The 25,361-nt window shown below is 34.7% G+C and overlaps 1 protein-coding gene across 3 annotated transcripts in view; it reads right to left on the bottom strand.

The window, feature by feature from the left end:
* Dis3l2 (Dis3 like 3'-5' exoribonuclease 2) overlaps positions 1-25,361 on the bottom strand; it is a 592,606-nt gene that overhangs the window by 179,558 nt on the left and 387,687 nt on the right. For all 3 annotated transcript variants that reach the window (XM_090392002.1, XM_090392000.1, XM_090392001.1), the window contains exon 14: positions 2,626-2,870. In XM_090392002.1, coding sequence (XP_090248128.1) covers positions 2,626-2,870 — 245 coding nt within the window. The remainder of the gene's footprint in view (positions 1-2,625; positions 2,871-25,361) is intronic.

Below are 25,361 nucleotides of genomic sequence, written 5' to 3'. Positions count from 1 at the left end.
AATAAAACTTTACAAGTAGTTTTTTCTGAGGCTCTTATATGTAGGAGGTTCTTCAATTTCTTCTTTTTAGATAGGTTCTTTGCTCTGCCATTTTCACAAGTTCTTTTCAATGGAAAACTTCTTTTTTCATCTGAGTTCAACAATTCGTTTACATCTTTAGTAGAGACTTCTAGAGTTAATTGACCTGCTACTTCAGCCAGGTGATCATTACCAAAACCAGAAGTGGAGTTGTGAAGAGAAGTTGTGACAAGAATAACCTCAGTGTCACCAAGTTGAAAAAAAAGTTGGAAAACAAGTCCTAATCGATTTCTTCTTCTTCTTCTTCAAACAGCAGAACTTTTCCATTTAAACTATTAACAATTCTAGAACTTTTTTTTATCACTGCAGAACTATAATTTAATCCTGTGTTTTGAAATAATTTGTATAGTTCGCCCACCGTTTGTAGATCATTCCTTGGCATTTTGCCAGGAACAGTCGATTCATGCTGAAGGGGAGAAAGAAATGAAGGATGTACGAATTGGTCGCCAACATGCGAAATCACATGCTTTCTTGTCTGTTGCTGTACTAGCTTGATTTTTGTTGTCGCTTTTTTTTGCATTATTTTTTTATTATTAATTTGTATGATGGATCCAGTACAGTCAACAAGTTCTGTTGTTGTTTAACAACAGAACTTGTTGACTGTAGTTTCAGTAGCTCTTGCAAAAGAATATTGTATAATGTGCTGACATTCTGCAAAAAAGAATTGTCGCCTTGTTCCCCTTTCTCAAGTCATAAAACGTGCAAGTGCAATTGTGGGCATATCAGGGTCGACTGTTAAAAGAATTCGTAGGGAATCAAAAGGTGAAGGTAAGCTAAAATTTAAATCTCCTAAAAAAAAAAGCTCTAGAGTAAAGAAAACCATCGAAACCATAGCTTTGAATGATTTTGATGTAGACGTTATAAGAAGAACTATTCACGAATTTTATGTGGTCGAGAAAAGAGTGCCAACTGTTCCGAAATTGATTCCTGTGCTTAAAGAAAAAATTAATTTTCCTTGGAAAAGAGAAACTTTAAGGAAAATACTTTATGAAATCAAATTTTGTTTTAAAAAGTCCCAGAATAAAACGAAACTTATCATGGAGCGAAGTGACATTGTTTTATCTAGAACGCAGTATTTAAGAGCAATAAGACGTTTCAGGGAGGAGAAAAAAACGATTGCGTATCTAGATGAAACTTGGATTGATAGTAATTTAACTTATTGAAAATGTTGGCAGTCTAAAGAAGAATGTGGAGTGCTACAAACTGGAAATGCCTTGCGGTGCATAATAATTTTGTGTGCGGGTGGAGAAATGCGTTTTTTTTACTGAATTCAAACTTACTATACAAAGCCAATTACCATAGACAAATGAAGTCTATGATCTTCGAAAAGTGAGCAGAAGAAAAACTGATTCCAAACCTTCCTAAAAATGCTGTTGTTATAATTGATAACACTTCATATCATTCTATTCGATTAAACAAAGTTCCAAATTCGTCTAATAAGAAGCAAGTTCTTATGGATTGGCTCTCTGCAAATAACATTTCTCATTCCCCAGATATGCAAAAAATTGAATTGCTTAATTTGGTCAAAAGAAATTCACCCACAACTAAACTATTTAAATTTGACACGATGCTCAAAGAGCATGGATTTCTAGCTTTGAGGCTACCACCATATCATTGCGATATTAATGCTATTGAGTATGTTTGTGCTGAAGTGAAAAGTTTCATTTGCCATCGCAATGTAACTGGAGATATTGACATGTCGAAACTTTTTAAGCTTTCAGAACAGGCGATTGAAAGTATTACAGTTCAAAACTGGGGAAAATATCTTTCATGTCACCTCATTGGAAAATATGTATTGGGACAGTGACGGAATTATCGAAGAATTGTGCGAACCTTTGGTGATCAGTTTAAGTGAAAGTGATGGCGATTCGGACACCGATTTACATGACTATGAAGATTAAAAGGATTTGATAATGGTATTTTTTTCCAACCTTTTTTTGCATGAGTTTGTTAAAAGAGTCACAACAAGTCATAAATAATTAATCGGTTTAGGACATTAAAGTGTCTCAGTTCTCTCAACTGTAAGTTTAGAATATCTAAGTTCACTTGAAAAAATTTGTTTTTCATTATAATTATTTTTATTTTATAGAAAACTTTCTTAAAAATAAACTTAGTTACATTTTTGTTTTATGCTATACCTTTTTTAATTTTGTTAATACTCTACGTACATTTTTCCAACTGTTATACAAGCAAAATAGTTATACTTTAAAAACTACAATGTTCGTAAAAGAAAAGCTAAATTTTCTGACCTGTAATAATAAACAAACACATCCCAGAAGACAGATTGATTACCCTATTATCGGAATGGATTCTCCTTTTTCTGACATGCGCAGAAGTGTCGACAGACCTCTAATCGGTGGGCAAACTATAACTGAACTGTACTTAATGCATTTTTCTGTCATATTCTGTGTTAATTAACATTCTTTATTATTTAATGTATAACACTACTACAAATGAATGTGTACATAGAGTTTATGTTCTTTGATTGAATTTAAAGTAAAATCAAACCAAAAAATTAACAAAAATAATGTCTTAAGAAATACTAACCTATTGCTTTCTTTATGTTGATAAATTGAGAACCCTGATGGAAGACCAGTATCTGGATCAAGAGAGAAGTGAATTTTAATTTGATCTAAGCGAAGGGCTCCACGTTCAAAACGATTCTGTCTTAACTTCACAGCTAGTTTATGGAGAAGTAAAACTCTATTTACAATGTCGGATACAGCAAAATTTCCAAATAAAGGAGGAAGCTCTTCCTGCTTCCACTGTTTAGTTGGATTTTCTATAAAGTCCTATCAAAAACATTGAAAGATACCAACATGTAATTGTGATCAGAACAACTGGGCTGTTAAATATGTAATACTTATTATATATATGAATAAACGACATCCATTATTTTGATGGCATTAATGCCATATTGGCATTCAGTGACTAACTTTTAGTAAGTTCAAATAATTACAAGTACTGGACAATACTGAGAACCCCCAGATATTACACTGCCACATAAAGAGTTGCATACAAGTGGAAAAACAGCTAATAACAGTTCTCACTTAACTCTTGCCTTTCTGGAACAAACAGAACGTATCTATAATCTCTATGCTGAAAGAACTTTTAAGTGAAATGAATCCAACCTTAGAATACTGTTCCCTTATTCAATACACTGAATATGGGAATTCTGTTTAGTAATGTACTACTAAACAGATTACTAATCTTAAGTGCCAAAATGATATTTGTTAAAGTATAGTGGCTATTTTACTCACTTATCCAAGACAAACTTTTTTTTTTTTTAAGTGTGGCATAGCTAACTAACTAAAACAAATAAAATGCTACATGTCCCACCCTCCTTCTGCAGCAAAGCAAAATTATTCTGATCCTCTATATCTGGAGTAAATCTGAAAGGATGAACAATGTGCTAATATAAGTATGATCTTTACACCACTTTTGCCTACATCCACTATGGATAGATTTGAAGATGGCTTGAAGAACATAAGAAATACATATATTACCATCAGAATGAAAGCAGAAACATGGTTTCTTAGGCAAGAGACTACAGATGTGATGTACTTTGGTAGGAAAAACTAGCATGTAAGTCATTTTAAAAAAAAAATAACAATTTGAATAAAGACCTTGAGTATTATCAAACATAAGAAGAAGTGATGCAAGATCTTTCTTATGAGAAATAGCACGGGACTATGTTTCAGTCACTACACTCCATGAGCGTAGCGAGTCACTGTCGTTGTCTAAAAGGCATGATCCTTGCTTTAAGACAATGGTTATGGAAGATCTTGAAGTATGGAACATTTAAGCAGTGCAGGGTTTTCAATTGAAGAAGAATGGAGTGTACTGTCATTGACAAAACTATGGATAATAAGAGCTAAGGTTAGCGAGAGAAGTCATTAATGTACATTAATAAAGAATAGTGTGGATAAAAGTCCACAGCCTTGGAATACTCATTCAGGTATTTGTAGGAAAATGTGACGATAGGAAACATTCACTCTGACACCTGGTGACCACAAGATAGTCACTTGCTAAGTAAGTTTCTATTCTAGAGACCCAGCAAGATCTCTGAGAAAACTCATTGATAACCATGCCATTTTTGTTATACATTTCCATGGCTATATGGTGAGCTATGGAAATTTTAACAAAGGGCTCGCATCATCAAGCAAAAAACAGCCGTATTTCACACAAAAACTTTTATTAATACAGCTTGTGTACAAATGCCAATCAAAAAGTATGAAGGGACAACTGTCAAGGCTATCATTTTTAAACCAATATTTCATGATCTAAACATGAAAACGAATTTGCACACAGTCATCTGTGTTAATTTATCTTACATAAGAAAAACATTTTTTTACTATCAAAATATAATAAGAATAAAATCTTTTATAATCGCGCATATGAAATAGTCCGCATTTTTTATAAACAAAATAAATTTGTTTTGTTTGCTATAGAAGTTTTTATGACAAACAATCTATAAATAATAAATAAATATTATCTAAACACAATAATATTGAAGTACGTTATATTTCTCTTTGTTCTAATACTTCAAGTGATAATCAACGGTACCAATCAAGGAGCATTATTTTATAGTCCTATTTATTTATATGCGATTACTAAAAGTGAATTCTTATTTGTAAAATGGTAGTAACAGTGACTATAATATTTTATTTAATAAAATCACTTTGTTAGGTTACCGTATGAGTCTGTCACTTAATATATTTAATTTTTTTTTTTTTTGAAAAAATAAAAAAATAAACAAGAGGCTCGCAAATTTGAGAAAAATTTAACTAAGAGTCCCTTATAGCTCACCATTGGCTATATCCAAAACTGGGTAAGTTAACTAAAAGATCTACTGGAGAACAAGACTGCAAAATCTATATTAGTGAACACTAATTAATTGGTGATTGATGACCTTCCCATTATTTTTGAAAAGAAAGAGGTAAGGGCAATTGAGTGATATGATACTTTTATCTAAATCTTTTGGGTGTTAATTCAAGGTGAAAATTCTGAGAATAATTGAAGTGAAGGGGGGGGGAATTGAATGGATGATCAAAGATTATTGGTATCAAAGTTAATAAGAATTCTTTGAATGTTTTTCTGGCAAAAGAACAGAGGAAGCATTCAATGAGTTGTTCTTGGTATGGGAGGTGATATTTGCCTTGGCGGTGATTCATAACAGTACTTGCAGTAGAAATATCACCAGAAGAACTAAACATAAATAGTTTATTAAATTACTAATATTCTGCTGGATTTCAGGATTTCAAACTAATATCTTCAGAGTAAATTACAGCAGGTAATAAGACACACAGAACCTAGGCTGTTGCAGAAACAGCAAGAGAAGACCAAAATGTCTTGTCTTGCTGTTTCTGGTTACATAAAGGAATTAGTTTTAGGGATCGAGGGGAATCTATTCTCCTCGATCCCTAAAACTAATTCCTTTACATAATTTCTAGACAAGCAAGCGCTTACTACTACCATACACAAACCAACAGTCTGGTTTGTCCATGAAAACTATTTGCTATTTGGTTTCACAGCCTAGATAAATTAGATACATTTTTAGATCATAAACAGCTAACATCCAAAAATATTTTGCTACTGAAAAAAGTACCTTCTTTTCCTCAACACACTAGTTATATGACTACCAAATGTAGTCATATAACTAGTACATATACTAGTTATATGACTACACTGGAAGGTACTTATATCAGCAGTAACATCATTATTCATGCCAACAGTATGGCATCCTCAAAAAAAAAAAAAAAAAAAAAAAATACACAGAGCCACGACTATCAGTTCTAACGACACAGCCCTTTGTTTAAAGTTTATTTTTCACTTGGTTAGAATATAATAAATTTAGTTTAATCCTTTATCCAAGTGTGAGCAAACAAAGTTTGCGCCTGAAAGTATCTTCAGGACTGGGGTAAGGTGGTGCAACACCAGGACGACTCCTTGCAAAGGTGGAGCATGTTACTATCACTCCTATCTCAGTATCTCCCATAATGCAAAACACATTTCCTTGCGGATATGTCTAATGTTATGCATTAAGGGAAGGGCCACTATCCAGACTAGTTTCGACCTTTATTGAGGTCTCTTCAGTGGGAGCCAGGCCCAAGTGGAGATACCAGCCAGAAGCATTAGTAAGGTGATAGTAGCATGCTCCACCTTTGCAAGGAGTCACCCTGGTGTTGCACCACCTTATCCCAGTCCTGAAGATACTTTCAGGTGCAAACTTTGTTTGCTCACACTTGGATAAAGGATTAAACTAAATTTATTATATTCTAACCAAGTGAAAAATAAACTTTCAACATCTTTCTCTAAATCCAGAGTAATTTATTAAAAAGGTGGCATACCATTTGGCAACTCCTATAGGTAGAGATGACTTCCCTTAATGCATAACATTAGACATATCCGCAAGGAGATGTGTTTTGCATTATGGGAGATACTGAGATAGGAGTGATAGTAGCATGCTCCACCTTTGCAAGGAGTCGCCCTGGTGTTGCACCACCTTACCCCAGTCCTGAAGATACTTTCAGGCGCAAACTTTGTTTGCTCACACTTGGATAAAGGATTAAACTAAATTTATTATAGACACAGCCCTTTGTACACAAATCAATTATCTTTGAGACACTTTTTCAGCAAATTGCCACAATTCCTACAGAATAGACAAAATACTGCATGTCCCCCATTCTTACCACACAAGACACACCAAAACTATTCCCATATTCTATACCAGGGATAGATGTGAAAATGCTAAGTTTTTCATAAATATAATCTTCAAACCACTTTCAAACCACAAATCTAGAAACCTGAGTCCATTCTCTGCAGTATATGCCTCATCCACTTACATATCTTGGAATTTATAAGATTCCTTCTGCCTGCAAGTTAGTCTACCTCAAAGAACACAGGAACTACATCTATGAATACTCCTTCACATGTGACTAAATAGATGAAGACGGCTATGCTGCACAGAAGACCCACAGACAGCATTTTAAGGAATGAAAGTAATCGACCATGGCTTCTAACCTAATATACAATCCACACCATCTTGTAATATACCTCATTAGTAGATATCCATCTGGATAGTGAATGAATGAGGATGAACTTGCAATGTGGGATTTTGCCAATCAAATTGCATTCTTTATTGGCTTCAACCAAAAAAAAAAAAAAAAAATGATACAATATGGAGAAATGTCATATGGCTGGGATGTTGCTTGGTTAAACAAGGTCCTAGTGTTTTTGTCAGGAGAAACTAGAAAACACATAATTCACAAGACATGTTGATGGTGCCTAAGAAGTGGAACTGACAGAAGAATTAAAGAAGTACTACATTGACATAAATGATGTTACTGAAACAAAGAAAACAATAAGTGGTGCTCTATATAATAACTAGTTATATTCAGACAACAATGAGAGAATTGAAGGAGTACCTATAGCATTCATCACTGTACACATAAAAATAACTTTCTTAAATGGTAAACAATTTCAAGTAGAGTAATAATGTAAACAAACATCAAAATGGAAAACTAGAAAATTAGACATTTGTGCATATGGTAACAGAAGGTTGTACTAAGAAAGAAGTGGAGCAATTTTTCAAAACATTACAAAAGATTGCCAAATAACTTTCTCCAAACAATAAGACACTGACCAGCCATTACAAATACCATGTTCTTCCAATAAAAGATGTGCACAAATTTATGGCTATGTTATTGTTGACAGTGATATCTTAATGCACTTTCAAGAGTATGAAAGAGGAAGTAATAATTTTGATTTCAGCAGGATAACACTCTCTGTCCAAAAAGAAACCAAACTTCTGATAGAAAATAAAACACAGGCCAATTATAATTATTGAAATCATTTATTTCAATCAATATACTCTCCCTCAGCTCGATACATCATTTGGCACAGTCAATTAATTAAATTCTTTAAATGAGTTTTTTATATTGGTTTCTGGGATACTGTTGAGGGTCGTGGTTACTGCTGTTTGAACGCTTTCATTGGTGTCGTATCGCTTTCCTTTCATTGGCAAATGAGGTCGAGGGAAGAAAAAGAAGTCACAGGGTGCTAAATCAGGTGAATACAGCAAGTGATCCAACACACAAACTTGGTTTTTGCTCACAAACTGTCTCACAATGTTCTAACGATGACATGGTGCATTATCATACAAAAGGGACCAGCTGCCTGTATCATGATATTCATGCCATATGCGACGAATTCTCGCTATCAATCACTTCAAAACTTTGAGATAAAACTCACCATTGACGTTTAGCCAGGCAGAAAGAATTCTTTGTGGATAATGTTACTGTAATCGTAGAAACAAATCAGCATTGTCTTTACTTTTGATTTCTCCAAGCGACTTTTTTTCGGATGCCCCCTCTTCTGTGGTCTCCACTCAGCACTCTGGCGTTTTGTTTTGGACTCATACTCAAAACACCACGTTTCATCACCAGTAACAATCGTTTCAAGGAAGTTTGAGTCCTTATGAGTGGTTTTAATGAGGTCCTTGCAGTGTTCAATTCAATACATTTTTTGGTCATCAGTCAACTTGTGGAGAACAAATCGTGAATTCAATTTATAAAGGCCCAAACTCTTGGTCAAAATGTTGCACACAGTTGATTTTGGAATCCCCAATTCATCGTCAATCAATCTTATGGACAATTGTGGGTTTTCTTTGATGAAATCACACACTTTTTAAATGTTAACTTCGCTCAGTTCAGTTTTTGGACAGCCCAGCTTTTCGTTGTCCTGAAGCATCTCACGACCACTTTGAAATTGCTTAAACCACTTGTAAACTTGAGAATGGGATAAGCATTCATCACTGTATGCTTTTTGAAGCACTTTGAAGCATTTGAAGTGTTTCGATAAAACGTTTACCAAGTTTAACACAAAAGTCGATTGCAGCTCTCTGAAACACACTGTCACTATAACTCAGCTTCTAATGAAACACGTCATAAACAGTTGACACAACACTAATGAAGGTTGCTGCTTTTGACAACAAAAAGATACAACTAGAATAGCAGATACACTAGTATCCTCTATTTTCAAAAAGTTCGGTTTCTTTTTTGGACAGAGGGTGTTAAAATGAATATCATATTTGAGTTTTAAAAAGAATCAAAGTTGAGTAGCTTTCAGAGATAAAATGTAGACCCAAATATACTCTTATTCAAGAATAAATGAGGTTGAAAACAAGAACTAAACCTCAGAGGCTCTTTAGAAAATATTTGAATTGGCCAGCGAGGCACACAGTGAAGTTATCTACAAGGCATAAAAAATCTGAACTTCATGGTGGATTCAAGAAGTTGAACATGCAGTCCTCAAAAAGAAGAAAGAGAATCAAAAGTTTGTAATGGGTAAGTCAGGAAATTTCCTGAGAATACAAAAAGAAAACGTAACAGAGCTAAGCTAAGTCATAAAAGTAACCATGCCAAAATTGCGAGAAGACTGTGATATGAATATAGAAGATAACTATTATAAAGAAAACTGTTTTGGAGGCTATTGAAAAAGCAGAAATAGAGGAAATTACTGTAAAAGAAATCATAAGTGAAAAAAATATGACATAAAACCCAAGGATCAAAATATTATGGATGCCTGATGTAATTACCTTGAACAATTGTTAAAAGAAATAAGCAGTGACAGAACAATGCCAAAAAATATCCAAGAAGAAGAATGTAGTCAGCAGTACATATAATTGAGGAAGTAAAAGCTAGCATAAACTTGAAATGCAGAAAGGCAGTTGGAGCAGATGATATTTGGCCAGACGTGCTCAAATATGGAATATAAAAGTTTTAGTGGCTAAACTGAATAATTCAAAAAGATTTCCAGATGATTTGAGCAGAGGTCTCATAGTACATAAAAAAAAGGTAAAAAGTGAGAATTATGGAGGAATTTCCCTACCAAGTTAAGATTTATGCCACCATACCTCAGAAGATGAGAAAAAAAAATTGATTTCTCAACTTTAAAAGAAGTTGAGAAATCAATGGAATATAACAGGGATCAGTATTTAAGTTCTATAAACCTGAAAATATCATATGACAAGGTACTAAGAGAATAGTTATTCAAAACACTACAGTTATATGTTAGCCATTGTGCAGAAAGCTAAGTCTGAGTATGAAAAGAAACTGGCTCTGAAAGCTAAAGACAACCCAAAAGAATTCTAATGATATGCTACAAGTAAAAGAAATAATGAATATAAAAGAATAACTCTCCTGAATGCAGATGGGTGTGAAGGAATATAAAAGTTTTAGTGGCTAAACTGAATAATTCAAAATGATTTCCAGATGATTTGAGCAGAGTTCTCATAGTACATTAAAAAAAAAAAAGGTAAAAAGTGGTGCAGAAGAGGTTGTTAACTAATGGGTTCCCCATTTTGTTAAAAGCTATCACCAGGGTGATAGCTTTTAGCAAAATGGTAGCAGTGAATGCAACATTGAATTCACTGCTACCTTTCCACTGAATGAAGAAACTCAGGTGTATGAAGAGGAGGTATTAGAGCTGTTGCACAAACTGAATAAGAGTCCAGCAATAGGGACTGATGGGATAACAGCATGGGTGCTAGAAGAGTGTTTAGCCAAACTGGCTATTCCTTTGGCCAGGCTATATAATTTGAGTCTCACAATAGGGAAGATTCTGCAGGAATGGAAAGAATGTATGGTAATCCCATTGAACAAGGGTGGTGCAAAGACTGATGTATCCAACTATCGACCAATCAGTATCTCAGGAGTGGTGGTAAAGATTTTGGAAAAACTGGTGAGGGCTTTGATTCAGAAATGAATTAAAAGTGAATCTCTACTTTGCAATGAACAGCACGGTTTATTAACGGAAGGTCATGCTTTAGCAACTTGCTCACATTCTATAATAATGTTACCTTTGAACTAGACAAGGGGAATGGATACATCATGATACTTTTGCATTTTGCTAAGGTGTTTGACAGAATACAGCATGGAAAGTCTTCCGTGCTGTATGCTGTAGCATAAATTGGAGAATATGGGTTTGAATCATAAAATATTAGCATGGATAAGAGAATGGCTGATTGACAGATATCAAAAAGTAGTATACGGGGGATGTGAGTCTGAAAGATTTAAGGTAACTAATGGTGTGCCACAAGGATCAGCATTGGTCCATTGTTATTTCAATCTGTATATTAATGATATTGGGAAGGATTTGACAGCAGACATAGCTACTTGCCAATGATGCAAAGATAGGTAGGGTAATCAGGAATGCTGTTGATATGCAGTACTTGTAGAATGATCTGAATAGGCTGGAATTGTGGGCATGGGAAAATAAATGTCAGTTCAATGTCAGTAAATGTAAAGTCATTCACTTTAGTGATTAGATATCCAATGTCATATTATACTGGTGGGATTATGTTAAAAACAAACATTTTTTTCCATGGCCCGGTTATTTTAATACTTCATCTTCATGACTCACTAAAATTTTTAAGGCCAATAGGTAAAATAAAATAGATTTGAATGTTCATAGAGTTTTCATTTATTATTATTATAATAAAGAAGCATTTACTCTAACAAAAATATAAAGAAATTAAACTAAAGCCCAGGCTTTAGTTTAATTTCTTAAATAAATAGTTTAATTACGTGTACCTTGCCCAGTGGGCAAAGTACACGTAATCAGTAAATACAAAAAAATACGCTCTCTCTTGATGCTCGACTCAAACTGAACAAGCAGAGTGAGTACGTGGCAAGTGAGTAAAACAAATATTTGGCTGGTGGTACGGTTGCCACCACGTAGCCTCGCCATTAGTTGAGCTACTTTACCATAAACAAAGAGACTGTGAAATGGTGATGCAGACGGAGAGCATTTTTCGTCTCTATTAATTAAATTATTTATTCATTAGTCCCGATTAAACACTATTTACTTGTATTTTAAAGTTTCGTGAAAAAAAGAAAACTCCAAAATGAAACACCTAGGTTTTTGAGAGTTTTTTAGGCATCCCGGCATTTAGCTTTCGTGACCCAGTTCCTGGTCATGACCCACCATTTGATAAACGCTGTGCTAGAAGAAACTGACAAGGCTAGGGATCTTGGAGTGTTAGTAGATAGGAAGTTGAAGTTCAGGAGCCATGTAGCAAAGACTGCAAATACAACTCAAAAGATAATTGTAATGATGAAAAATGTTCATATGTAAAGATAATGATGCCATTTTGTCTCTTTACAAGGCCTTGATAAGACCTCACTTGGACTATTGTGCACAGGTCTGGTCTCTGGTTTGTTTCCATTGTGATTCTGATATATAGTGGAGAGAGTGTTAAAAATTATATCCGGATTGTAGAATACTGATCATGAAGACAGATTGAGAATTTTTAGAATGCACACACACTAGCAAACAAGAGAAAGAGGGGTGATATGATTGAGATTTACAAACTCCTGAAAGGCTCATACAGGATTTCAATTAAAGAACCAGCCTAATCTTAATAAATATGATTGTATTAAACTTGCCAAGATTTGGGAAACTTTAATTCTTAGGCCTCCCACTCAACATCTAAGGCAACATCCAGTACCAACAGAGAGCATCCCCTCATAAGATTTTAGTCTTCATTGTCTAATTTCATTTCTTCTCTTTGTTTTTTTTTGTGTTTTGTGTTATTACAACTTTAACACTATATTCCTGAAGATGTCTCTGTGACAGATGAAATACTGAAACGATTAAACTTGTTAATTAAAATGAAAAGCCAAACGGCTAGTTTCTGGCAACTTAATAGATATTAAAGGGATAAAAATCCTATGTTGTTATATAGCCAGTAAGTGAAACTCAAGATCGAGAACTACGATCTATGAGTTTCGATGCCGAAAAACTATCGGCGAAGGCAATTCGAAGCAAAGGTGGAGCAAGCTCCCTCACTATTCTTGATATTCTCTCAAAACCTGTTATTTAATTATTTCTCTTGTACTATAATTATTCCATTAAAAATGGTTATTAGAAACTGAAGGTTTTGATATGTTACACAGGCATATAAAGGACTTCCAAACGTCATGAAGGATGAGAACAAGTTACTGCTCAAAGCACCTCAAAAAGTGTGTGCGACTTCAGTTGATTCCTTGAAGGTATAACAGAAAGTTGTCTCCTAAGTATGGCATGAAGGTAGATGACCAATTCAGTTCATGGTATTCTGGAAAGATGTGGAAACTGAGGCCTGTTTTTATCTTTCTTTTCGTATTCAATGTTTTAACAGATTTCAAAACCTTTTCTAGTCTGAGTAACTATGGTATGAACACAAAATCTCATATATGCCAGGGTGTTTTTTTGAAATGGGGGTTGGTTTCTTTCAGAGTTTAGGAAATTCTGCATGTTCTAAAACAGTTTGAAAACACTTCTGATATTGACTTGTTTTACAATTTGAGATACATGCTTAGAAAGACCATCAATGCAGGGAAAAGAAACAGATCTTTGCATTACATTTCCGTGTTTGCATGTCAGTTTCAAATAGAACAATAATCTATTTAATATTTTTTGAATACTATTTTGAAGATATTGTTGTTAAAGAACGTTTTTTTTTCCCTCATTATCTTTGATAATATGCAACATTGATCCTAACTTTTGTCGAGGATGATAAAATGAATTGGCATGAATATGTAGGATAACTATCTAATGATATTCCTTCTCTTTTTCTAATTAAAGTGCTCAAATTTGTAATGTACACTTCATTTTTGGATAACAGACAAAACTATCTGAGTTGTTAGGTAATATTTCCAAACAATGAATATACCATCTGTGTATTGCCACCATACAAAAGATGGCAGTACCTTTAAGGTAGTTTATGACAAATTTCTCTTCAAATTTTTCCACCTATAAATTAGCAACTGAAAGCAACAATGGGGAGCCTATAATGAGACCATATTTCCAATGTAAATTTAAAGTAAAGAATGAAGACTAAAGGTAGTACTAGAAAAGATTTGTAGTATCTAGAAATAAATCCTGGAGAGTGATGAATTCTTTAATGGTAATGTTTGTGAATTACAATACAACATTCAAACAGGCCTGTAGGGTCAAAGATGATATTTGATATTTTCTCTACTAAGCGTGCTGAATTTTGTAAGACGGTCTGATTCTCTGCTCTAACCACACATCCTTCACAGTCGAACATATTTTTTGCACTTTCTTATCACCACTTAAGTTTTCTGTACTCATCCTTCTATCCTCAAATCCTCTGAACATAGTGATTACAGTAATGCTATTAATATTCTCTACATGGCTACCTCATAAAAAAAAAAAGCCAGAACTTGAAAGTAATATAATCTCTGTGCTGCTTTCCAGAAGTCTTTATCCACTCGCAAACCTGCATGTTGGCCTATCATGCACAAATTGGAAGATCTAACACTATTTGTCTGGAAGAATATAAGCAATACATCTGTGAATACAATTATGGATAGTCCAGTTTGGCAGACCATGGCATGGACATCATTCATAGAATCAAATTGGAGGAGAGGGGACTACTATACTTCATTCAACAAGAATATGACTTTTTTTTTTAGAATTAGTAACAGATGAAAACTAGCCTAACTTTAAACAAAGATGATTGTGTGAAACTTCAATAGAGATGGAAAAATGCAATTCTTTGACAACCAGCTTTCCCGATAGCACACCTACACAGGGCACCCTTCTTAAGACTTTAATCTATAATCATTTCCATTTTGTTTTGCGTGGCTTATGCACATTTTGCAGGTTTACACACATGCGCACACACACACATAAATAAATAAACTATACCCTGATGAAGTCTCTGTGACAGAGATGAAGTATTCTTTAATTCAGTTCTTTCTCCATTAAGGTACACTTGTTTCTCAGAAGCTTCTTTGTCTGTATTTCCTTTGAGAATCATAATCTTTGTCTTGCTAGGATTGAGCTGAAGTCCTCTGTTCTTACTGACCTCATTAACTTTGTCAAGAATTTGACCTATTCTTCCTTTTCATTACAAAGGATTACTGTATCATCAGAATACTTCAGATTACTGATCAATTTACCACCTATCCAATTACTAATACAGATGATACATGTAATACAGGTATCATCTGTATTATATGTCAGGACTAGCAGACCATGCTCAGGATATTCCTTCAAAAAGGATTAAGTGGAAGAAGATAGAAGCAGTTATAAGTCTAGGACACTATTTTTAGAATTAGAATTGGCTATGAAGCAGGCCCTTAATCTCAACAAGTATTGCTGCATTAAATGTCAAAGGTCCAGAAGACCTCTCTCTCCCCCAAGATATTTAGCCAGACTTCTCTGAATTAACTTTGTTTTTTATTCAGTATCTGGAGAGTGCTCTGTTGGAATATTAGTTTCTTTTAAGTTTACAATCTGAATTGTTTCTATGACAATATAACTGAGTGTTAATTACCATGGATGTTATTTGTACCATGAAGATGCAGTTTAGAAATATTAGTAAGCTCAATAAATTAATTATTTATTTTTCTCTGGTGTTGTTTATACTGAGAAGCAATGCTATGAATTACTATCAAGGCATTAACGCCTTGAAAAACAATAAACCAAGAATAAGACAAATGCATGAGTAGTATCATTAAGAAGTGTAAAAAAGTAATGTAGTGGAGATATAGAGAAAAGTGATCATCAAGCTCATAAGTCATTCGCAGGAAGGGTGATCAGCATGATAAGGAAGGCAAAATCAGATTATGAGAGGATATTGGCTGGGGACAAAGGAAATCCTACAGAGTTTGTTTGATATGTGGTAAATAGAAACACTGTGAAAGGATAACTTTAATAAAAGCTGGTAGAATGGAGGTAACAGAAGCAGATGAAATAGAAAGTGATCACTGAGTGATCACTTTCCAAGGGTGTATCATCCAAGTGGAAATGTTGCAATGAGATATGACAGGAGCTAGTGGAGGTAGATGAATTGAAGGTACATAAGATATTGCATGATCGCAAGCAAATAGCCAAGAGATTAGAGGTGAAATTGTTCTACAAATTACAAGAATATACAAAGGAACGGGAAGTACCTCTGATTAGGATGTTTAATCATAGTTCTGGATGGGAAAGAAGGGAAAAACAAACTAACAGTTCTGCTGCATAAAGTAGGCTCCAAGATAGAGACAGAGAATTATTGAACAATCAGTATCTCAGGGTCTTTGCACAAAGACAACTATGGTCATACTGGACAATAACACAAAGTAATAAATAAAAGGCCTAAGCAGATATAAAAATCAGTATATAAAAACAAATTCATAAAAACATTCATAAAAAAAAAAGGTGATAAATGCTTATATATGAAGGTGGGCTGAAAAGTTCTCAGCATCGACCATAGATGGTAACACTATCGGCAAGATTTTTTTTTTTTTTTTCTAAATTGGTACATCTGTCATAAGCATCCCAGTGAAATTGCAAGCCATTCTATCAAGTAGTTTATTTTATACAGCTATCTAAAGCAAAAGTGTTGTCTGTATTCCTTGCAATGGATAAAATTCAGCATCGTGCAGTTATAAAATTCTTTGTAAAAGAAGGTTTAACGCCAAAAGAAATTTTCATTTTTCAATTCAATTCAAGTTTATGGGCACTCTTCTCCTTCGTTTTCGACAACTAAGAAATGGGCTGCTGAGTTTAAACGTGGCCGTAACAGCCTTGAAGATGATCCATGTGAAGGACGTCCAAAAAGTGTAACAACACCAAAATCATCGATCAGTGCATGATATGGTATTGGATAACCGGCGACTCAAAGTGCATGAAATTGCTGAGACTATAGGCATTTCAAAAGAATGTGTAGGATATATTTTGCATGAAGAATTGCAAATGTAAAAGCTTTGAGCAAGATGGGTGCTGTGCTTGCTCGCAGCAGATCAAAAACGCACTGCATGAAATTCTCTGAATTGGAGATTTTCATTTTCTCTTGGAGCGTTTTAACAAGAATAAAACTGATTTTTTGAGTCGATTTATCACTATGAATGAGACTTGGATTCACCATTACACACCAGAATCCAAACAGCAGTCAAAACAGTGGACAGAAGCCATTTGTTCAGAGCCAAAGAAGACAAAGTCGGTTCCATCAGCAGGAAAGGTCATGGCATCAGTGTTTTGGGATGCTAAAGGCATTTTGTCTATTAATTATCTTGAAAATAGTAAAACAATAACCGGGGAATATTATTCCCCGGTTATTGTTTTACTCTTTTTTTTTATACTCTATTCCAATCTTTTAATTAGACTAGACGAAAAAATTCGTGAGAAAAGAACCAGTTTATAGAAGAAAAAAAATCATCATTCATCAGGACAATGCACTTGCCCACAAAGGTGCTTTGGCAATGGGAAAATTAACGGATCTGCACTACGAATTGTGGAACATCCACCCTATTCCCCCAGATTTGGCTCCCCTCTGACTTCTATCTCTTCCCAAAACTAAACTCTTCCTCACTGGTCAGCATTTTTCTTCAAATCAAGAGGTGATTGCAGCTGTAGAGGGGTATTTTGCAGATCTTACTGAGTACTACTACAGGGATAGGATAATGGCTGTGGAGCATCGCTGGAATAAATGTATTAGTCTTAAGGGAGATTATGTTGAAAAATAAAAATAATTTTGAAATTATAAATTTGTTTTTTCATTGTTAGGCAGAGAACTTTTCAGACCACCCTCGTGTAATAAAACATATAGGCATGTCATCACCTCTCAACAGAAAGGAGTGTATGTAAGATGACTATGACCTGTGTGGAGCCAAACAAGAACATCCTCTTTACAGTCCCTGCATAGACTAGACTGCCAAAATTTGATGGATTTATTTATGGTCTCTCTCTCTATTCCATGATGACTGCCACTGGGATAAAAGTTTGTGTCTGATTATATCTGGTAGTAATGGGGTAGGCAGATGGTGAAAGCATGAAAATGAGCAAACCTATATGCAGTACTCGTGGGCTTGTTTCTCTTAATCCCAATGAGGTTTGAAATCCAACAGAAGCATACATCCAAGTGCAGCTTCCATAACTGAGAGGACATTGAATACAAGAGAGCCCTGAATGTTTCTGTAGCTACAGACATTTTATTGTCTACAGATTCTGCATGTATAATGCACCTTTGGTAGTGTTGCAGTCTTATGTAGTTTAAAGCAAGCTCTATTGCATACAGCTCATCAGTGAAACTATTATATTCCATTGAGATCTGAGCAGATATGATGTCTGGGAAGACAGTACAAGATTCTCTGATTTTGATCCATCTGTGTAGATATAAGCACAAAATCAGAGTATTTGTCCAATGTGCTTAAAAGAGCTGCTGATAGACAACAGGAGGTGTGGAATATTTGGGTAACCTGCAGAAAGAAAAGTTGCATGGCAGTATATATGAATGTCATGGTGATAGTGTCTGTGCTATGTTGTCTAGCACAGACACTAACACAAACTGATAAAAAAAGCTTTCTATTTGCAAACCAAAGGGTCTTCTAGCAGTATGAATGTTGTACAGATTTTCCACTTTGTACAAAAAAATAGCTGACCACGTGGGATGATCTTACTGGATTATTATTTTTTTTTTTTTTTGTATAGCATATAGCATAGACGGCTGTTGACAAAGTGACAAGGATGGTTCATTTGCCTTGACATAAAGACTAGGAATTAGTGAAGTCCTATATGTTCCAGATGAACTTCTTATGCAATGATGGCACAATAGGGTCCAACCATCAGTCTACTCTCTCTGGCAGATATATTGATTTGGGATCCATAATTAAGTTTTGATCTAATCAGGGCAAGGTACAATCAAAGCAAAGAACATCTGTAAGCACCCTAAGTGGAAGATAGGGTGTGAAGGATGTTTACTGCTTTATAGCATGTATCTTGTGACTGAATATACGAGAAAGGAAAGTGAGTTTCTTGTGAAATATGAGCCCGAAGAACTTGGTCTCTGGTGCAACTGGGATTAAAGTTTGTCTGAGATGAAGACCACAACTGCAACAAAATGTTACAAACTCTTTCTTCTGCAAAATGAGCCCATTTGCAAGTGCCCATTTTGAAAGATGGTCAATGAATTGCTGCAACTATCTCTCTATGATCCTCATATTACATGAACAGAAGATAGTAAAGTCAACCACACAGAAAGCATTATTCACAGTTGGAGGAAGTTGTTCAGTTATCAAGTTAACTTTGATTAAAAAAAAAAAAAACAAGAAATTTGAAACTGGGCATTACAAAACTCCCTCCTCTTGGTTATATGGTTGGGAGAGAGTGGTTCCCACTCTCAGACTTGAAAGATTCAAGTAAATAAAAAGTTCGTAATGAAAAGAGAGAGATTTCCTCTGAGACCAAAGTTGTGTAGGTCTTTCAATATTCTAAATCTCCAAGCAGTGTTAAGTGATCAAGTTTTAGGAAGGCATCTTGAATGGATGCTTCTATTCGGACCAGATAGTCAGTTACTGAATGATATTTGTGGAAGCCAGATTATTTTCTGGAAAAAGGTTATTTCTCACCAGAAACCAAAGACTCAAGTTAAACTTTTTTCTTTTTTTTTCCAGAATACTGCACAAATAGTGAAAGTAATTGGTTGAAAGTTTACTGCAATTTTGGATCCTTCCCTGGCAATTAATATATGCAGTTATTATTGCCTTTCCTAGGGAAAGGCAATAATAACTGCCTTTTACTAGGTATCTGGAAAAATATTCTCACATAATAATAGCCTGTTGAACAGGTACAATAGTTTGTCTTTGGCAGTTAATGACAGGTGTTTGATCATCTATCTCATAATGGATGTTATCTGGTTTGCAACAGCAGTTGTAGCAGAATTTAAACAAAGCAGTTATAACATAAATTGAAAGCCAAATGGCTATTTTTCTGGCATCCTTAATAATAATTAAGGGGATACAAATCCCTTGTTGTTCAACTGCCAGTAAGCAAAACTCTAAGATCAAGAACTAAGAATCTATGAGTTTCATATATATACCGAAAAACTATCGGCGAATCCAAGTGTAAATGACCACTTGGTAGTACAACACCAAAACAACTCGAAGCAAAGGTGGAGCAAGCTCCCTCACTATCCTTGATATTTTCTCATAATGTAAAAACACAGTCCCTTAGGGGATGTAATACTGTAATTACATTATGAGGAGAGGTCACTACCCAGACCGGCTTCAACCTTTTTTGAGGTCTCATCAGTAGGTAGACCTGAAAGATAACAAGGTTTAAGTGAAAAGAACTTACATACCTTTACTATACGAATGCCATAAAGGTGTGTTTGTATATTATAACATAAATTGAAAGCCAAACGGCTATTTTTCTGGCATCCTTAATAATAATTAAGGGGATACAAATCCCTTGTTGTTCAACTGCCAGTAAGCAAAACTCTAAGATCGAGAACTATGAATCTATGAGTTTCATATATACCGAAAACTATCGGCGAATTCAAGTGTAAATGACCACTTGGTAGTACAACACCAAGGCAACTCAACTAAGGATGCCAGAAAAATAGCCGTTTGGCTTTCAATTTATGTTATGATATACAAACACACCTTTATGGCATTCGTATAGTAAAGGTATGTAAGTTCTTTTCACTTAAACCTTGTTATCTTCCAGGTCTACCTACTCACTGATGAGACCTCAAAAAAGGTTGAAACCGGTCTGGGTAGTGACCTCTCCTCATAATGTAATTACAGTATTACATCCCCTAGGGGGCTGTGTTTTTATATTATGAAAAAATATCAAGGATAGTGAGGGAACTTGCTCCACCTTTGCTTCGAGTTGCCTTGGTGTTGTACTACCAAGTGGTCATTTACACTTGGATTCGCCAATAGTTTTTCAGTATATATGAAACTCATAGATTCGTAGTTCTCGATTTACTGGCAGTTGAACAACAAGGGATTTGTATCCCCTTAATTATTAAAGCAGTTATCATTTCTTCTTTTGAAAACAGCCCATTATATTCTTCTGTAGTGCTTGAAGTGAACAGAATTTGTTATTTTTCTGCTTTTTTACATTTGTGGGAAAGGAACCTGGAGGGATATAAGAAGATACTAATGATGCTTCTTTAGCAAAACTTCTCCAGAGTATTGACAATTGGGCATCCATTATGTTCAAAGATGGAGAGCTGATGTGTTGTATACCCACCATTCATTTTTTTGGATTTCCCAGATTTCTTTACTGTTGATTGCACCTGTTATAGAAGATGTTCACTGGATCTAGGATTTCTCTTGGTCCTGATGATGAATATGTCTTGCTTGGGCACATTTGAATGCAAGTAGGTTTGTTGTTGTAGAGCAGCGTTTCTCAAAGTGTGGTATGCGTACCCCAAGGGATATGCGAAATATCTTCGGGGGGGGGGGGGTATGTGGCATTTTCAGCTATGCATCATTAACTCATGGAATCATTATTAAGAAAAAAAAAAGAACTATTTTGAACGTATATATTTCTCAATAAAATATACATTATGTATAAATTCTCCTATTCAAATTGTGATAACTGCTTCATAGTTTGCAAAAATTTACGGGCAATCACTCGTGAATCTTCGTATATGAACATACATTGCATGCATACAACAACACAAAGAACGCATGATAGCGACCGATAAAAATGCAATTATATGAATCAATTTTGTTCTATTAAAAATAAAGCATATTTTTTTGTTTACATGGACATCTAAATTCAAATAAGATAGACATTTCCAACAAAATAAACTTTTTTATTTTATTTATTTCTTTATTAATTATTATTATTATTATTTTGATAAGGGGGTAGCAATAATGAAAATTTAGGAAGGGGTACACGGATATCTGAAGTTTGAGAAACACTGTTGTAGAGTATCTATGAAAGATAACCCACACTTTCTTCAATGCTTCCATAGTTGCAGTGCAAAGTGAAGTGGATGGCAACTGGAATATAACATCAACATCCTGAGGTATGTAGATGCAACATACTGTGTAAGATCAACCGAGAGTCAAGTGGAAACTGCCTCTACATTTGTATTACGAGGGTGGTCTGAAAAGTTCTCAGCTTCAATCATAGATGGCAATACTATTGGCAAGATTTTTCTTTTCTAAGTTGGTACATCTGTCATAAGCATCCATGTGAAATTGCAAGTCATTCTATCAAGTAGTTTGTTTTATACAGCTGTCTGAAGCAAAAGTGTTGTCTATATCCCTTGAAATGGATAAAACTGAGTATCGTGTGGTTATAAAATTCTTTGCAAAAGGATGACAACCCCCCCTAGGCAGATCCATCCCCCTGTTCTGTCCTTACAAATGATGGCATATCATATATTACCTTTTGTAATGGCAGATCATTATTGGACTTCAAGTATGTTTCTTGCAGGCAAAAGCAGATTGGTTTATACTTCTGCAAGAGAGCCTTGGTGTCACAGATGTTCTTACAGAGTCCACAACAATTCCATTGTGAAAATATTTTCATAATTTCCAATATTGTGAAGGTTTGTTTTTATTGGCCTTGGATTTTTCTTTTTCAGACAACTGTGGATGGCATATTCCCTGAAATTTTTGCAATGCCATGTGCACATGAAAAACATTTTGTGTGCAAGTTTCCAGTCTCTGTATCAACAGTTGCAGTAGCCTGTGTTCACCATAGCAAAAATCACTAACCATAAATTCTTCATTTGATATGTCTAATATTAGAGACATCTTTGCTAAAAGATCATGTATATTGCATGCTAAATATTTCTATGAGTAAATATTTCGTCATTCTAGTGATATCTAAATATTTCACTAAGTGCAACTCGCATGCTGTTCTTTGAAGTTGGCATCACTGTTTTGACACATTTGTCTAGTCACTTAAAACAAATTTGCAATTCTTTTCTGCTTTAATATTGACAGTAACATTTTGAGGGTTTATAATGCACTAAAACTGCTAATGTAATATTTCTCACATTCATATTGCCCATTTCTCATTTAGCTATAACTCACTAAAATCTGTGTAGCTACAAAAATCTATTACCATTTGCAGGAGTTCAAGTGACTGTACTGTTTAGACTCTGGAGAGAAGATGCTTTAAACAAATTTGCCTCTGCAACTTATTGATGTCAGTTTGCCAACATGGTACAGACTAAAAGTAACGAATGTGTTAAATTGGAATGGGTTAGAGTAATAACTGGAGAAATTACTAAATAAAATAAGTGACAATGATTTAGCATATAAATTATCTTTAAAGTATGTATAGTATGTTCAAAAATTATTGGCTATAAACTAGAAATTCTGAAAACAAAAATTTTGTGCATGCAGTTACTAGGCATTTGCACTCCCTTTTTAAATGGTATGTGCATACATAAATGCATACTTTAAGAGGAGCATTGGTGGGAAGACGGTGTCCATCGTTTCTTCTTCATCAGGATAAATATCCAAGACATCAAACTAGATTCCCTCTAGGGCACTAGGTATATTAACTGTTTTTATCTACAGACATAGCCCTGTTTTATCTCTTTATAGGGGAACAGAGATATCTAAGACTCTTGTGTAATGGGACCATTTTTGGCATGTCCTCAGGAGTGAAAAACAGTTTTCCATTTAATGCATTTTAGAGAAAGCGAGACGGCAAGTAAATCATACCATGAGAAGGTAGCAACAACATGCACATTAAGGTCCCACTGACACTTTCTTTACAGTTGCCTTTTCAGTATAGAGGTTTTGAACCACTAAATGTTATTACATTTGTGGTTATACTGCTTCATTGATTCCTGATAGGGAATGCTATGCTTGGTTTTTATTTTTTGTATCTCCTTTTTATCCTTCCACCTTTGCCATGCTATAGAGCAGGCTGGATGATCTCCCTCACAATTAGGACATTTTGGTATTTTGCTGTTACAGTGTTTGTTCTTATGATTTCTACTGTCATATTAGGTGTAGATGTCAGAGCTATGACAGGTAGTCTGAGAATGACCAGATTTCTGACATTTACAGCAGAACAAAAGTAAATGTAGAACATAACTCAACAGTTAAGATATCCTGCTTTCACGGATGTTGGTGGTTTACGCAGCCAGTGTCCATCGTTTCTTCTTCATCAGGATAAATATTCAAGACATCAAACTGGATTCCCTCTAGGGCACTAGTTATATTAACTGATTTATCTACAGACATGTGACCATCCTTATGTATAAGGATTCTCCTTATACTTGGAACTCTTGTATTCTCCTGCATTTTTAAGAAATACCAAACTTTGCATTCTTAGAAGCTGAACACTAAACTTCAACCTCTGTGTTGCACAATACCAGTGAAAAGACGAAAATGCCAACATCATCCACAAGATTCAATACCCAATCAACACATATATTGATTTCAACAACTTCTGACTCAGTAAGCTCAAACCACATAAACTTTTTTTTTTTTTCTTTTTCTGGTAGGAGCCAAAAAAACTTTCTTTGTGAGATAAGAGAAATGTTTTTTTACACACACACACACACACACACACAAACAAACAAACGTCAGCCCTTGACCTACGATGTATGCAACGACTCATACTTATGATCATCCCATTTAACAAGTTCACTGAATACCACTTCATTCCTGCAATCTGGATAGACCAAGGTATTAATTATTGCTGTCTTCAAGGCATATTATGTAAGAAATACTTTTGCTCAGATTACTGCATCTACTGAGGGTGAGAAAATTCTCGGGGACTTTTGGAAGGAATATAGTATCTTGCATCATATGAATGTAGGTGCAGCTTGAAGTGAGGTAACAGCAAAGTGTCTGAAAGGTGTTTGTAAAAAGCTACTGAAATGTATGTTCATACATTCATAGAATTCAACAAAATAGAAAGCCTTATACAGCTGTGGAAGAAGAGCTCTCAAAGGAAGAACTCATAGAAGAAGAAGCATAGAAAGTTGTAGAATAAGAAGAAACAGCTCCCCACCCCCCCAAAAAAAGTTTATTAAAAAAATCAGCAGAGATATTTGTCTCTGTTAATAAGGCAATTTGGCTGCTTGAGAAAATGATCCAAACACAAAGAGATTTAGCAAAATAGAGAGAACAATGTGAGCTACAACTGCTTGCTACAGAGAAATTTATATGGAAAAGAAAAAGATAAACTGCAGACTGAGTTGGACATATTGTATAAATTTTTAAAAGAAATCTGCTCCTGCTGTCACCTCATCCACTGAAGATGACCTTAGATCATCCACAAGTTATGCATCTATCTAATCAACCATCCTTAGAATGTTTTCTTGCAATGTGTATGTATATGTGTACACACACACACACACACACACACACACACACACACACACACACACACACACACACACACACACAATATCTCATGCCTACCTCTGATGAAATGTCTAATTAATAAAGCAGCAATTAAAGGAATTACCTCTTGCTTCATGTGTTTTCAGCTGATTATTTTACTAACAA

Source organism: Typopeltis vanoorti, chromosome 4, assembly GCF_054136105.1.
Source record: "Typopeltis vanoorti isolate ZY-2024b chromosome 4, IOZ_Tvanoo_1.0, whole genome shotgun sequence".
Classification (NCBI taxonomy): domain Eukaryota; kingdom Metazoa; phylum Arthropoda; class Arachnida; order Uropygi; family Thelyphonidae; genus Typopeltis; species Typopeltis vanoorti.
Note: the sequence above shows the minus strand (reverse complement) of the source record. Positions and strands in the feature narration are given on the sequence as shown.